Source organism: Colobus angolensis, unplaced genomic scaffold (assembly GCF_000951035.1).
Source record: "Colobus angolensis palliatus isolate OR3802 unplaced genomic scaffold, Cang.pa_1.0 Scaffold13, whole genome shotgun sequence".
Taxonomy (NCBI): Eukaryota; Metazoa; Chordata; class Mammalia; order Primates; family Cercopithecidae; genus Colobus; species Colobus angolensis.
In genome coordinates, this window is record NW_012114252.1 from 1876495 (window position 1) to 1894283 (window position 17789).

Below are 17789 nucleotides of genomic sequence, written 5' to 3' on the forward strand. Positions count from 1 at the left end.
AAAAAACTAAAAAACAAAAAAACCACACACACACACAAACAAAACCTTTTTCTTGACTGAATTCTGTACTTACATAATAGTTAATTTGCTTTCTATTGAGTGGAGATACTTAATATTTGACCAAGAAGTTAATATAATATTTGAGCAAAGAGTTAATGGTTTAGAATATTTTGTTCATGACTGTGTTCATGGGCAATGGAGAAACTTTCTTATGGCAAGTACTCTAGAAAATCCATTCCTCACATAGAATGTGAGTCCTTTGTGTGCAGGACTGGTCATAACACCTGATATAAAACATGTAATACTTGTTAAATGGACAGGTAATCATTCTGAAAAATGTTGTGTGTTCCAGGACCTGATCTTCAGGTTTGCATATCCACAAAGCCTACATGTTGCACCAGGAAGATGGAGGAAAGATATCAGATTGCAGCTCACCAGGACATGCAACAGTTCCTTCAAACATCCAGCTCTGCATTAAAGTTTCTAATATCTCGAAATGCGGCTGCTTTTCAAGGTAAGTGGATCTTGAATTCTGCAACTAAGGACCGGCTGTGTTATGCAGTTTGCCTAAGATAGTTACATTGGCAAACTTGACTGGGTTTATTTCCTTCTATTTACATAATATTCTGGTATAAAATGAGATTTTAACTTTTTCTCACCTTCGAAACTTGTTTCTGAGGTCATTGTGGGCATATATATTGAGTTGAACTGGGGAAACTGAGTTGGACTGTTATATTAGAGAAATGATCGTTGGAAATGTATACTGCTATAGGGTTCTTCCAGGTCTGCCAACATTCTGACCCATAGCTGTACTTTAATATGAACAGACATAATGATTAGATTTCATGGAAAAGTTCTATAACATAAAATTTCATTGCTTTTAACTGGATAATTATAGATTCATCTATTAAATTTTTTTTGGATGTCACATAATTTTATTTTATATAAAATTTTACTTTAAGTTCTGAGATACATGTGCAAAACATGCAGGTTTGTTACATGGGTATACATTGTGCCATGGTGGTTTGCTGCACCTGTCAACCCGTCATCTAGGTTTTGAACCCTGCGTGCGTTTGGTATTTGTTCTAATGCTCTCCCTCCCCTTGCCCCCAACCCCCGAACAGGCCCCTGTTATTTGAGGAAATACTCTTGAAATTTCCTCGCTATAACCTCATATGGTTTTCATAAGAACACCAGTGGAATATATCAAAGTGCAAGCAAGTCTGATAAATAGTAAAACAGGAAATGTTAATTGGATGTTTAAGGGTCGGTTAAGACTAGAACTCAACCTTAATTCAAACAATATGTTCAGATGTAAAATTAATGGGTTATAAAATTACAAGGCACACTGAAAAATACATGATCTTTTTCTTATTTTAGTCATCTCTTCTATAAAATTCCTTATTACTACAATAAAATAACTTAATTTATTTTTCCTCTTATAAAACATTAGCTATTCTGTGTATGACTAGAATGAAAATACCTAGATTATACAGCTTTTCAAATTATTACTTTTGTTCAGTGCAGAATATAACTTCTGTTAGTATTCCTTTTAAATAAGTATATTAATGTCAATCTATTTGAATAATTTACTTTGTGTACATATATAAGTAAATCACAGAGCTCTTTAATTTTTTTAAATGATAGTTATTAAATAAAATAAATGCCATAAATCAGAATAAAATTTAAGTTAAAGTGTAGTTCATGATGAATTAATGCTTTTTTGTAGGAAGTGTGAAATGTCAGATTTTAAGGTTTTATTAATTTAGCTACTTTTTTAGATGCCCCACAGAACAACTTTATTTCTATTGTAGGATTTATTCATGTGAAATTGTTGGAGGACGATTTACTGATATACATTTTAAACAAAGATTTGTGATTTAGCTGAGTTAGAAGCCGTTAACCATCTACAGAAAATTGTATTTTTTTCTCATGAAAAGGATAGTATGTACAATACGGAATATACATTTTGGAGGCCATGCAGTGAATATATCAGTCTGAGCAGAACAGGGAGTTTGTGGTAGGTGGGTATATGCTTAAAACGGTGAATTGGATTCATATTGAATCTGGGATATGTGATCAAGATAGAGCACATTATGTTCAAAGGTTTAGGAAACCTGGAATATTTAGACTTTTAAGATGGATTGAGGCTAGTGAAAAGTTTTGCTGATACTGCTAAAAGTTTAGTGATAACTATCTCAGTAGTAGAAATATACGTTGAGATCATCTCTACTGAAGCGTCAGCTAATTTTATGTAAACCTTTGTTTTCTGTTTACTAAATTGTATCTTCTTTATTCATTAGGGTGAGTTTTGCTATTTAAAAATTAATTATAAAAAGTATAGAGGCATTCTTAAATATGATTTTTTAATAATAAATTATGTCTTCCTTAGTAGATGTCAAGTTTTACTTAAGAATCACAAGGGAAGACAAATTTAAAAGAAATTTGCCTAAAGGCTAACTTTTCTGGAACCAAATTCCCTTATAAGAATACCCACTTTTATTGAATTGAATAAGTAGCTTCAAGCTTATTTCTGTAAAAACAAGCTTAAATGTATATGCCAAAAGCAATACGAGGGATCAATTTGCCATATCATAAATGAGCAGGCTACCTTATCATTAAGTAAAATGCCCTCCATTTAGTTTCTGTGCAATTAAAATATCTGAAAACAATATAAAGCCTTTATAAGAAGGAAGCAGTCAATACATTTTTTTGGGAAACAGTCTACTTGAGAGAAATTTAATAGAGAAATCAATTAATTTCTCAAATGATGTAAGTAAATTTGCTACATTTTGATTTTTTAGTTTTCAAATAGTTCATTTATGTTTCCTAGTTCAACAATATTAATCTGCTTTCCGAGTTATATTGTAGGTTATAAAAGACATTGGACTGGAATGTAGTATGGTCTCTTCCCTCATGGACCTTATGGGACCCCACGGAAACATATTTTTTGGAGCAATCCTTTGAATACAGTCAATGAGGATGATCACTTGTGTCTGTGGATTTAGCAGAAGTCACACTGTTGTTAGATGAAAGCTGGGAGGTTAGAAATGCAGGCGGGAGAGAGGAAGCCATGCTGACAGCTGTTGTTAGAAGAGACCTAAGATTATCCTATGTGAAATTCACGCTGGGCTCTGTAGTCCACTGCCTATGTATATTCCAGTTAGGCTAGAATTCGCCTCTAGGACAACTCCTCTGTTTTTTAAAGAAATTTATTTGTGTTTGCTTTAGGCAGATTTTCCTTTCCTTTCCTTTCCTCTTTCCTTTCCTTTCCTTTCCTTTCCTTTCCTTTCCTTTCCTTTCCTTTCCTTTCCTTTCCTTTCCTTTCCTTTCTTCCCTTCCTCCCTCCTTTCCTTCCTTCTTTCTTTTTTCTTTTTTTTTTTTTTTTCCGCGACAGTGTCTTATTCTGTCGCCCAGGCTAGAGTGCAGTGGTGTGATCTCTGCTCACTGCCACCTCCGCCTCCCAGGTTCAAGTGATTCTCCTGCCTCAGCCTCCTGAGCAGCTGGGATTACAGATGCGTGCCACCACACCCAACTAATTTTTGTATTTTTAGTAGAGAGACGGGGTTTCACCATGTTGGCCAGGCTGGTCTTGAACTTCTGACCTCATGATCTACCCACTTCGGCCTCCCAAAGTGCTGGGATTGCAGGCATGAGCCACCATGCGCAGCCCACATTTTCTTAAAATAAACAAAACAGACAAAAATCTGCTTTTATTTTTTATTTATTTTCATTTTTTCTATTATTAATTTTTGAGACAGGGTCTCATTCTGTTGCCCAGTCCAAAGTGCAATGATATGATCACATGGCTCACTGCAGCCTCAACTTCCCAGGCTCAAGTGATTCTCCTACCACAGCCTCCTGAGTAGCTAGGACTACAGGCTTATGACACCTTGCCTGGCTCATTTTTGATATTTTGTAGAGATGGGGTTTTGCCGTGTTGCCCTGTCTGGTCTCGAACTCCTGAGCTCAACCCATCTACCTACTTTGTTCTTCCAAAGTGCTGGGATTATAGGCATGAGCCACTATGCCTGGCCAAAAATCTGTTTTTAGAAGGACTCATGATTATGACCTGGGACTTCACTATATTCTAAGGGCAATCGTCCATGCAGTATTTTATAGGGCAGAAAAAGCAAACTGCTATCCTTATGTCAGTTGTTGTTCATAAATAAGCAGTGCTGTTTGCAAGGAGGAATGTTGGCTTTGTCACAGTGCAAACAATAACTGTTCTTCATTTTCAGGGGCTTAGTAATGTTCATGAATAAAGCAGAACAGCCTGGGATGATACGAGAATTTGTTTCCCATTGGTGGTTTTGCTATGACTGTAGGATTTTCTGCTTTAAAAATATTTTGGAAATTTGTTATAAATGTTTTGTTTATTTATACATGACAATATGGTGTGATGCATGGAGAAATAGGGGAAATTGATGGAGAATATGTCATCTTCTGTAAAAAAGCAACTCTTTTCCAGCTGATATATTTTTCAGTTTTTAAATCTCTGTTTAAATAAAATAATGAAATTTAGTTTTATAATTTTTAACTATGCAAAAATTTCAACATGACTTTCAAAAAATAAAAAATAGTATTTTGGAAGACACTATTGAAAGCTTGTGTTTTGTTTTAATATTTAGAAGATAAGGTTAAAATGTTATATCTTTCCTTAGAAATGAAACCTTTCCTATTTCTCTCAACTTCATCGTGCTCATATATTTCTAAAATATATGGTAGATACTAAGTCTTTATTCTGGAAAATTTCCAGCTATATATATAACTGGAAATGTAGAATTCTAAAAAATGAATGTTATTGCTAGAGTCTAACTGTAAGGGATAGTTAGGACAAAAATTAACATTTTTTTGTTTCATCTCTTGGCTAATTAAATTTTTATTCCTTGATTATATGTTTTTGAAAGACTGGCAAGCCTGTCCTCTGGGGTTGAAATGTTAGATTCAGGAATTTATTAAAAAATAGATTTCTATTTTTAATGAAATGTGGGAATATCCTTGAAATTAAATATATTTAAAAAGCAGATGAATTGAGAATATGAATATAACTTACGGATTTTTATCCTTTATGCTAATAGATACTAGTTACTGTAAAGTGTATAGCTATCATATAGCTGCTACTGTAAAATTAAAGTATACACACACACACACACACACATAGTAAAAGACACAGGACAGTTAATATTCAAATATATTAATGAATATGAGGGCAAATAGATTTATATAAATGTTGCAATATCAAGCATAGAGTACATTAATCTTATTTAAGTCACTTCAGCTATGCTTTACAGAAGTGGACTATATTTAAAATTTTTCCTGCAGTGAGCCCAGATTGCGCCACTGCACTCCAACCTGGGCGACAGACCGAGACTCCACCTCAAAAAAAAAAAAAAAAAAAAAATTTCCTAGGAAGGATAAAGACATATTGCTATTTTAAACTCTGAGAATTACTTGATCAAGGTTAAGAGAACAGGCAGCCTACGCTGGTAGTGTTGGGTAGACTTGCTTGTTTCTATCTCTAGCACTGAGATCAGATACACAGCAAATGTAAGTAAATTAACTGTATGAATAAAGGAATGAATGAATGAATGAATGGATGGTACTTAGCAAGAAAATGGTTCAGAAATAAAATGAGAGATTCCTTTCCTCTCTTCTCCCTCCCTCCATCTTCTTCCTTTCTTTAATTCCTCTGTTGATGCATTTAATATATCTTTTGAGCACCTACTGGGGGCTAGCATCATTAGGTACTAGATTGTACACAGTGTCAAAATGTTAAATCCATTTTACTTTTACTGGATCACTCAGACTCCTAATATGTCCACATATTTATTAGTTTATTAATTTCTAAACTATAAAGGGGCACATGAAAGTTTTTATGTCAATGGCATTCTGAATGGGATTGCATTCTTTTCCTTGTTCAGTTTTAGGCAGTGCATGGTTTAGTGTGTTATCTAATACAGCAGCTATCAGTGCAATTGGTCTTTATTCAACTATCCTTTATCTCTGAAATGTTAAAAATTGTTTCTTTTGAATCTGTGTCAGCAGGCTCATATTAATTATGAGAAACCAGGCAATTTTCCTGTTCTAGATAAAAGTTGCAAGAGCTTAAATTACTTTTCAGCTGGAAATAAAGCTTGCTTCACATGAAATAATATCAATAGTAGAAAAATATTAACTATAGATCTAAGATCAGGTTTACTTTTCCAAGTTTCTTTTTTAAACTTTAAGAAGTAAACTTTTAGTTGTTTTAATTCTGACAGATAATAGTTATGATAATATCACTTATGGCTATGGTAATCTCATCTTGCAAACACAGTAATTTGCTTATAGCTGGTGAAAGAGTTCTTGGTTTTTTATTAAACACACTTTCAGTGAAATCTTTTCAATGTAAGAACTGTACATCTATTGACTAGATGAGTTGACATTTAATCAGGTATTTATCATTTTGCTATTTGTTTTTAATTTTTGAAACTCAGAGCAGATATTCAGCAAATATAATTAAATGAACTGCATGAATAAATGAATGATACTTAGCAAGAAGACTTGTGAAAGAAAACAAGAGATTCTCTCTCTCCTTCCCTCCTTCTTTCTTCTTCCTTAAGAGTAGCTAGTATCTGTTAGCACAAAAGAAGAAAATACACAAATTACATTTATATTCTCATTCTCAATTCACCTGCTTTTTAAAATAAGATACTCAATTTCTCAAACTCCTAGGCTCAAACTGTGTTGCTCAAATAATCCTCCAACCTCAGCCTCCTGAGCTGGGACTACAGTCATGCTTATATTCATTTATCTTATGCAGAGAGAATCGTAGAGATGACTCTTGAATGCTACTTACGTGTTGAGTAAAAGGACAGGACATTTGTGAGATTACAACTAGTTATGTTTTTGAGATTAATCTGTGTGTCTATCCATCCCTTTTATCCATTTGATTTGATTGATAAAATTCATTTTTATAAATATGTGACATTTATTTATTCTGTTGATGGATATTTTAATAATTTTAACCTATTTTTGCACTTGAAATGTTGCAGTGAACATTCTTGATCATATCTCCATGGGTACATGTTTCTCCGGGGTTCACACATAGAAGCACAGTTGTGGTTTATAGGCTATGCACTTGTTTACTTTACTAGGTATTTTCTAAAATTGCTCTTCTAAGTAGCAAAACCAATTTAAACTCACTCCAGTAGTTTGTGTGCATTCTCATATTTTCATACTTTTCCTAACACTTAAGTATTGTCAGAATTTTAAAAGTTTTACTGAACTAATAATGATGTTGTGTCTTGTTTTCTAAATGTGTGGTCCTCTCTGATTATTAGGGTGTCTGCATATCTCTTCACATGCAGTTCTTTATTTTGTATTTTATTTATTTTCCCTTATGAATACATCATACCAACATGTGTACACAGTTAGGATATATATCATGTTGCATTTTGTATGTATTTAAAATTTCTGTCTTAGGCACAGATATCACATTGGATTTCTACATCTTAAAGTTTTAACTAAAGTAATTCAAATTTCTTTTTACGTGCTGTAGAAATCCAAGCTCCCCACGCAGTTTCTGCACGCCACAAAGCTTGCAGTCACATGGTCACTCCTACCTCTGCTCCCTTGCTTTTTAAAAATTTGCTGTTGTCTGCCTCTTTCCTGTCATGTTAACTGTATATGAAACTTTTCCCGATTTCCAGTTCCCAAAACGCACACGTTATATACATGCAACCCACTCATGATGTATGTGTAAAATAACTTTCATGAAATGATGGCGATAGAGGAAGACAAAGTCTAAAGACCACATACTTTCAATAATTTCAAATTAAATGCTGATTTCTATTTTTGCAAGTCTTTTCCAGTCCTCCAACATCAATCCATGAAGCCACCATTCTCAGATCATTCTCTCTGACCCAGAGATCTCCCACTCTTGTGTGATACTCTCTTCTCCTCCCCAGATAGTGAGATAATGTATCTTCCAGTCCCTTACATTTATTATATAAGCAGAGAAATATTGAATACCCAACACAGGGTTCTCAGAATGAATGTAAACTGCATACTTTTTGATCAGCCTGTTGTCTGTTAGATATTTTGGGAGCAACGATTTTTTCAGACCAAACATAAAAAGTATAGTGGTCCTGTATAAGGTATAGACAAAGTGTATAATCTTTTATTTTTAGTATTAGTTAAATTGAGTTCATTTTATATTTTCAAATGTTAACACGTTTTGTTTTTGCAAAATGTTAACTTTTGCAATCCATGGAAAGAAATAAACAATTATTAGTTTATTTTAAAACAGAACTAATTTATCTTAGGAATATTTGCTTTTAAAAGCAATAATAATCTGCAAACAATAATTTTTTTAAGATCCAAAATATATTATATTTAAATATTTTATTTCTTATACTAAATATTTTAGGAAAAAATAAAATCAGCTTAATTAAAATAGTATTTTTCCAATTAATGTGTAGAAATATATATCAAGGGAAAATTGTAATGTAAGCATTGTGTGGTATGACACTCATTTTGTAATTCAATTTTTATGAATTCTTTAAAAAAATTTTTACCCCATGGAACAAACTTAACCATTATATTGATAATGATATATAAAACTTGAATGCTGTTAAAAAGTAAAATTCACATGAGTGTTTTGTTTTGTGTTCTAGTTTAGCCCTGTGCACTTAGTATATGAATCTGGGATTTTTTTTGTCAATAGTATCAGCTAATATATTTTGCAAATACGTGCCATGGAATTATTATTTCAACGCAGTGAAATGTTTTAGTATTGAAAGTAGGGTATCTCCCTATTTACAAGAGGCCGGTGGAAAGACAAAGACTGAGGGAGCATTTGAATACATTTAAGTCTATTTTATGTGAAGAACAAAGTTACAGTAAAATCGAGTAATAATTTTATCATCAATTATTGCTATCCTATTACTATTATAAATTCTATTAACAAATTTTGTTGAAATATATCTTGATGTATTACATTACTTGCCAGTTTTTTTGATGGGGCTTTTTTTTTTTTTTTTTTTTTTGAGACAGAGTCTCGCTCTGCCGCCCGGGCTGGAGTGCAGTGGCCGGATCTCAGCTCACTGCAAGCTCCGCCTCCCGGGTTCACGCCATTCTCCTGCCTCAGCCTCCCGAGTAGCTGGGACTACAGGTGCCCGCCACCTCGCCCGGCTAGTTTTTTGTATTTTTTAGTAGAGACGGGGTTTCACCGTGTTAGCCAGGATGGTCTCGATCTCCTGACCTCGTGATCCGCCCGTCTCGGCCTCCCAAAGTACTGGGATTACAGGCTTGAGCCACCGCGCCCGGCCTGATGGGGCTTTTTTAATAGCTATTTTTGTGTCAAAATATTTAGTTTTTGGAAGCGTGACTTACCCTGTCAAATATCCAGTGTAACTATTGAGTTTAAAAAATAACATTTTCAGTATTTTGAGGTCTTATGGTTTTATGTTTTTTCAAGACCCTACAAAATTTTATCTATGATGGTTTGTGACCACATTAATTAGTTTTACAGGGAAGATAAAATAATGATACTATTAAAATATCTGAGACATTATTTTGAAACTCAATAATGTATTTTTACCTTTTACTTTATCATGAGATGCTAATTTGTATTTTATCATGGTTGTTATGTGGCATATAGCACATGACAGCATACTGTTCTCCCTTCTGCCTGTTGTCAGAACACTCAATTTTTGGGGTGACCACACTGAATGGCCATGTGCATAGAAACAGCACATCCTGCCGCAGCACAGGGGATGACATGAAATGGAAGTGCATATGTGATTTGAAATAGTTTTTGTGGGAAATAGAAAAGGTAATTAACCAAAAACCAGGTAGAGGGTTAACATTGGAGTCATGTATTTAATAGTAAAACCTGTATCTATGATGGTGTGACTGCTTTCGTTTTTATCCTTTCCTAGTGCCTAGGGAGAAAGTACAAGTAGAGGAGTGCTGACACATGGTTGAGCAGGTACAGTGGAAGGCTGAAGGTGGCAGGAGGTCCATTCATCCATCCAGCAATCATGGGGCAGCCTGCATGTGGCAGCACTGTGTTTAAAGTGCTTGGATGCATTGGTGAATGGAACAAAGATCCCTGTCTTGATAGTTCCCATTTCAACCAGGAAAGATAGAAAATAAATATAATACAGATAGAAGTTAGGATGTATTAAATGTTTTGAAAAATATGTGGAGCAGGGTGAGGGGAACGGAAATACTGGAGAGCTGTAATTTTAAATTGGATAATCAGGGAAAAAGTGGACATTTCAGCAAAAATTTGAAGAGAGTGAAGGAGTTAGTCATGTGGATATCTGGGACAAACACATTCCAGGACAAGGACATAGCCGTAAAGTAGAGGTGGGCCTCAGCTGTCAGAGGAATAGCAGCAAGGAGGCAGCATGTGTGGAGCATATGGAGGGTGATCGGAAAGGATATCACAGAGGCCATGGGGGCAGGTCTTCTGGGGCCTCTTAGACATTTATTCTGAAACAGAAGTTTTTATGATAGGTGTGGTTTGATTGTAAAATAATCACTCTGTCTTCCCACAGTCAACATTATACTGAATGGGGAAAACTTGAAAGCATTCCCCGCTGAGAACTAGAACAAGACAAGGATGCCCACTTTCACCACTTCTATTCAACATAGATATGCAAATGGTGAACAAACATGAAAAAATGCTCAACGGCACAAATTATCAGGGAAATGCAAATCAAAACCACAATGTAATACCACTTTACTCCTGCAAGAATGGCCATAATTAAAAAATCAAAAAATAATAGATGTTGGCACAGATGTGGTGAAAACGGGGCACTTTTACACTGCTGGTGGGAATGTAAACTACCCTGATTACGTTGATCCAGCAATCCCACTACTGGATATCTATCCAGAGGAAAAGAAGTCATTATATGAAAAAGACACTTGCACACACGTGTTTGTAGCAACACAATTTGCAATTGCAAAAATATGGAAGCAGCCCAAATGCCCATCAGTCAATGAGTGGGTAAAGAAAATGTGGTGTATATACATATATATACCGTGGAATAGGACTTATCTATAAAAAAGGAGCAAAATAATGGCATTTGCAACAACCTAGATGGCGTTGGAGACCATTTTCCTAAGTAAAAAGTAACTCAGCAATCGAAAGCCAAACATCGTATGTTCTCACTGATAAGTGGGAGTTAAACTATGAGGATGCGAAGACATAAGAATGATACAATGGACTTTAGGGACTTATGAGGAAGGGTGGGAGGTGGGTGAGGGATAAAAGACTACACTGGGTACAGTGCACACTGCTTGGGTGATGGGTGCACCAAAATCTCAGAAGTCACCACTAAAGAACTTATCCATGTAACCAAATTCCTCTACCTGTACCCCAAAAACCTATTGAAATTAAAAAAAAAGGAAGGTCGCAGTGAGCCACGATTGCACCACTACACTCCAGCTTGGGAGACAGAGCAATACCCTGTCATAGAGAATGATAAAATGAAATAAGATAATAAAATAAGCTCTCTATCAAGTTATGTAATCTATAATAGCCTACAGAAAAGAGGCACCATGGTGACTTGGGTGTTTGTAGCGGAGGTGGCAAGATGTGGTCACTTTCTGTATCTCTTATGATCCTTAGTGGACCCTGGACATAGTAGGAAAAGAACTGAAGCCCGGTAGGCCTGATTATGGTAAAGTATATCAGGGTTGCGTCTGTGATGGAGGTGCCTGGAGGGTAGTGGATTAAAGAAGCCCAGGCTGTAGGAGGGGCTTCCACATGGACTTTGGAGTCTCCAAGTCTGTTGGTGGAGTTGGAGTGAGACAAACTGTGACCGGTTTCTCAAGAGTTCTCAAAGAAGGAAGCACATTGGTGGTGTGACAGAGACGTCCGGTGGGGGCTGATCTTATCCAGGGTAGAAGAGTAACTAATGGTCTTGGAAGAGCCAGGAGGTTTCCAGTGTCTCTCCGCTGTCTGGCTCTGTGTGTGATACAAATATTTCTGTAATAAAATATTTCTAGATATGAAAATACAATTGATTTTGATGTAATTCCCAATTCTACACAACAAAACATATTGCCAATATTTAACATAATTTAAGAGTAAAGGGCATTCAATAAATAAATAATGCAAATAAATAAAATCAACTTGAGTGAAATTTATAACTTTGAACATTGAAGGGGGAATATGTGTAATGCAGAGCACTGTATAAAGTTATATGATGAAAATCATGAGTTTGTATATGAGAAATTTGTTTTCCTTTAATTATAAAAGGTACAACATGCTTATGTAAAAATTGAAAATAGAATTCTTTATTAATCAATAACCCAGTTGGCAAGTAAAGTTCTATGGTGAACTTAAAACTGTTGGGACTCAATTTTGAAGTCTTAGTGGTAATTCTCATAATAGGATCACCTTTGCTGTTCTTATATGAATCAAATTCTTTTAACCAAATAATATTAATAGTTATCAATTATTTAAATAATATCTTTTTATTGTCTTTTATTTTGGCGGGGGGACAGAGTCTTACTTGTTGCCCAGCCTAGAGTACAGTGGCAGGGTCTTAGCTCACTACAACCTCCACTTCCTGGGTTCAAGCAATTCTCATGCCTCAGCCTCCTGAGTAGCTGGGATTATAGGGATATGCCACCACATCGGGCTAATTTCTGTTTGTGTTTTTAGTAGAGAGAGGGTTTCACCTTGTTGGCCAGGCTGGTCTCGAACTCCTGACCTCAAGTGATCCACCCAGCTCAGCCTCCCAAAGTGCTGGGATTACAGGCATGAGCCACCGTGCTGGGCTGATATATTTTTATTATATTATTTGTTATCTAATTAGAAATATTTGCAGCTTGTGTAAGTGACATTACTGTCAAATTTAAAATTATAAAATGGCATAACTTATTGTAAACTATGAAATATAGTTTATTAAAAATGTAGAAATGTTCTTAATATTTCAGCTTTTTTAAATAGAATTGGGGAAATATCAGATTAAGATGAAAATATTACACCATCACCCATAATATTGATTTGGTAAAAGGATAAGATAAAATGGAAAATAAGATACCTTTCTTTCCTCAGACAAATAGAGGACTTAAATTTTATAACCATTTCTCAATGTGGCTGTTCATGCTGGGAAATTACCCATGCATATCTTTATGCTTTTATCATAAAATATATGTAGCAATAAATGTGGTATAGAGGCTATAGCTTTTATGCAGAAGGCAAAGGGTTGAAATGGCATCTCAAGACCCAGAGAGTGAGAACAGTAAATAAACGGTAATTGTTGGATAGCTGTGCTGTACTCATTTTTTTCCAGGGTAATGCTGCCTATGGGCTAACTTTTGTATAAACAAAGATAATTGAACTTTTGCACCTTAAAGGATACTGTTTTCTTGTACTCTTTATTTAACTTCATTCCCTCAGGGCATAAACTTAACTTGAATGTTAACTTAGGAAACATATTCAATATTATTTTCCTTAAGTAGAAATAAATTGAACATGCTTTGTAGTAGAACAAACATTGGTCTTTGGTGTGGGAAACTGATTTTGTGATAGGATAGGGAATATGCCTACGGATTTAAGAAGAAGGGTCTAGAGTTAAAGGGTCTGGGTTTGGATCTGGTCTCAAGACTTGCCATCTGGGCCTCAGTCTTCTTTGCTTGTATAGTGGGATGACAATAGTAACTTCTTCTAGCTGGACCTCGATATCCTTGCTTGTAGAATGGAAGAATAATAGTACCTTCTTCTAGGCTACAATTAATGAGGCTTAACTGAGGTAGTCCCTGTAAAGTACTTAGTTTGGTGCCTGGTACATAATGAGCACTTAGCATATGTTAGCTATTCTTTATTTATTAATGGAGTATATTTTTCTTCAATATTTGATAGGCAGTAAAACATTTCATGGCAGGAGTTGTCTGATAGCTTTTCTTTAAGTGTGTTACGGCAAATGGTATGAAGCCAATTGTCACATTATCAGAAGTGCTGCAGGGCCCAGGCAGGAGAAGGGGGTTGGTGGTCCAAACTCCTTGGATTACTGTGCCTGATGGGGTTGCCAAGAGTCACATTGTGAGTGCTTAGGATTTTGGGCAAAAATACCCTCAAAATTCACAAAGACCAGCCATTGAGAACAATTATTTGATGAACAATAATAATTGGCGCATTTTTAAAGCAGACTTTTCTGCTGCCCAATGGTAATAAAATGAAATTTCAAATTGTATTAAGTGGTATTAAATTGCTATGTTTTGACTCTCACTGTAATGGAAACCAACGTGAATGCTAAAATTTAAGGTTTAACCAACAGACTCATGCAGAGGTACAGAGTCCATGGGAAACTATTCAATGACTGGCTTAACAAATGCCGTGGTCTTATTAGGGTCCTTTTCCAAATGAGAATATATAGGAGAGGCTTTAAATTTTTGACACTACTTATTCATTCTGATCACATTCAGGGATGTTTGTAGTTTATGTTGGTATGTGTCTTCATAAAGCTAAGCTTTTTGATTATGCTTTGTGAGTTATTAGATAGTATCATTAACTTCAAATTAGTCCTTTCCAAAACAGCACAGAATAAATACATGCATAGCCCTCAGAATAATGTGAGAGGTTTTGTGCATGATAGAATGTGGCATAAAATTTAATCTAAGATGTCACTGAATTGCTGTGAAGGCCCATGTTTTATTAGGACAATTTCTGTTTTGGTTTAAATGTTGCTAATCATTGTTTCATAAAATTACCTATTGGATATCTACATTTCCTACCCGCTGAAAATGTGAAATATTATTGCATATCTGTAAGACATTGTACGGGGTTTCCTCTTTACATGGGGAAAGCTAGTGTTGAAGGAGGTGGGCCCTTAAAGTCTCTGGAAAGTATAATTTGGGAATCCTCTTTTCAAATCATACTTAGAAGCAGAGAGGCAGGGTTCAAAAGTGTCCATTTGTTCAAGAAGGAATGGTAAATGCTTTGTTCACATTGTGATTTTTGATGTGCTTATGTACTAGCTGTAGTCCCAGGGCAATGCTTTAGGATGATCTAGGCCAACTGCTTTGTTTTTATTATAAACCTTCAAAGTAGACTTAAATTATCTATGTATCTGGCAACTTCTACTCAATATATTTAGTATATTTTAATGAAATTATGTATTTTGAATGCAGATTATATTTAAGAATATATTTAACGATTGGTACCACTGTTCTAGAAAGCCATTTGACAGCACTAGGTTAAATATGTGTTTTCTACTGGTTATATACAGTTACCCTTGATATCTGGGCGGCGAGGGTGATTTGTTCCAGGACCCTCTTGAATACCCAAATCCGCAGAAGCCCAGGTCCCTCTTATAAAATGGCATAGTATTTGCGTATAACCTACTGAAATCCTCCCTTATACTTTAAGTCATCTCTAGATTACTTAAAATAATGCAACACCTCTACATCACTTCATTTGCATGGGTTCAACATAGTATTTAGTGTGTGGCAAATGCAAGTTTTGCTTTCTGGAGCTTTGTGGAATTCCTTTTTTGAATATTTTCAGTACATGGTTGGTTGAATCCATGGGTGTAGAACCAATAGATACAAACGGCCAACTGTATATTGGAAAATTTTTAAAGAGACTGTAAAGAGACATGTCCAAGCATGTTAAATGTAGTGTTTGTTTAAGTCAAGCTTTTTCTAAAATTTATATGGAAAGTCAGAGGACCTAGAATAGCTAAAACAATTTTGAAAAACAAGTGAGAAGAATCACTTTACCTAATAATAAGGCTATACAGCTACAGTAATTAAGCATGTGATATTGACGGAGGGATGGACACACAGAACAGATTAGAGAACCCCACAACAGGCCTACACAAGTGTGCCTGATTTTGACATAGGTGCAGAGACTATTCAATGGAGGAAGAATATCCTTTTCAACAAACTATGTTGAGAAATTGAATATTCATAGGGAAGCCTAAACTTTATACATTATACACAATGAACCCAAAATAGATCATACAGTTTCTGCAAAACTATGAAACTTTTAGAAAGTAAAATAGAAGAATCGTAGGGACCTAGGTCTAGAAGAACAGTTCTTAGATTAGACAACAAGAACACACGTGTTTCGTAAAAGGGAAAATTGGGCCTTGTGAAACTTACAAACCACGTTCAGAGAAAAGTTAACAGAATGAAAACACTGTAAGCAAATAATTGCAAACTGCATATGTGATGAAGTACTTGTATCTAGACTGTGTTAAAAATTCAGCAGTTAAAAAAATCCATTTTAAGTAGAAAATGAACAAAATATATGAATAGACATTTTACAGAAGGGATATGCAGATGACAACTAAGTACATGAAAAGATATGCAACATCTAGCTTTCATGGAAATGTAATTCAAAACTATAATGAGATGTCACTACACCCTATCAAGTATGGTGAAAATGAAAATAGTAATAACACCAGTTGCTGACAAGGATGCAGAGAAACTGGATCATTGAGGCACTGTTTGTGGTAATGTAAAATGGCACAGTCAGTCTGGAAGACAGTTGGGCAGTTTCTGTTAAAATTAAACCTGCACTTATTGTATTATCCAATAAATGCATGCTTGGACATTTATTCAGAGAAATGAAGCAGTATGTTCATGCATAGAACTATACACGAATGTTCATAGTAGCTTTATTTGTAGTAGCCCCAAACAGGAAATGGATGTCCTTCAACAGGTGAATGGGTAAACACATTGTATTATGTCCATATCATGGAATATGACTCAGCAATAAAAAGGAATCAACTATCAATACATGCAAACAATTGGATGGACTTTAATGGAATTATGCTGACTAAAAATATAACATTCTTGAAATAAAAAAATAACAGAGATGGAGAAAGATAAATTGTGGTTCCCTGGGGTTAGGGACGGGGAGAGGGAAAGGTGGACGTCTCTATAAAGGGGTAGTATGAGGGACCTTTGTGGCAATGGAACAGTTCTGTGTCTTGATAGTGGTGATGGTTACACGAAGCTACGTATCATAAAATTGCATAGCGCTACACACACACACCACACACACACACACAAATACATACAAAATCTGAGTAAGCTCTGTAGATTCTACCAATGTCAGTTTCCTGGTTTTGATACTGTACTATGGTTACACAAGATGCTACCCCTGGGGGACGCTGAGTAAAGGGTGCAAGGGACTTCTCTGTACATTTGTTTTTCTTTGCAGCATCATCTGAATCTGTATCATTTCAAAACAAAAAGAAATATAAGCAGAATAATTGCTCTTGGGACATATTCACTAACCTTAATCAATTTTTAAACTAGACCTATCTCAGCTCTCAAGTTACTGGTATTTTTCTTAATGTATTTTTCAACAGTCTTACTTTTTAAATTGTCTACAATCTTCTTGCTTTCTTGATCTCATTCACACTCACTTGCTCTTCATCTTTAATGTCATATTTATTGTAGGGGCAATTAACATACAGTAAAATGCACACTTTTTAGGTGGACCTGCTATGAATTTTGACAAATGTTATTTAGTCATGCAACAACCACTACAATTAGAGAATATTTCCCTCACCCCAAATAGTTACCCTAGATCTTTGTCTCTTTAATTTTGCCTTTTCCAGAGTGTTACATAAATTGAATCATACATCATGTAGCCTTCTGTGTCTGGCTTCTTCCACTTAAGTACCACAGTTTTTTGTTTTTTTTTTTTTTAATCTAATCTCAAATGGGAGGTGCTACATTCTTCTTTTTTTTTGTTTTATTTTTTATTTTTTTATTATACTTTAAGTTCTAGGGTACATGTGCATAACGTGCAGGTTTGTTACATA

General features: G+C 35.0%; 1 protein-coding gene across 1 annotated transcript in view; it reads left to right on the forward strand.

Moving 5' to 3' along the window:
• The window catches only part of GPC5 (glypican 5), a 1481119-nt gene that overhangs the window by 43663 nt on the left and 1419667 nt on the right, over positions 1 to 17789 (forward strand). The window contains exon 2 of the mRNA XM_011933784.1: positions 353 to 514. Coding sequence (XP_011789174.1) covers positions 353 to 514 — 162 coding nt within the window. The remainder of the gene's footprint in view (positions 1 to 352; positions 515 to 17789) is intronic.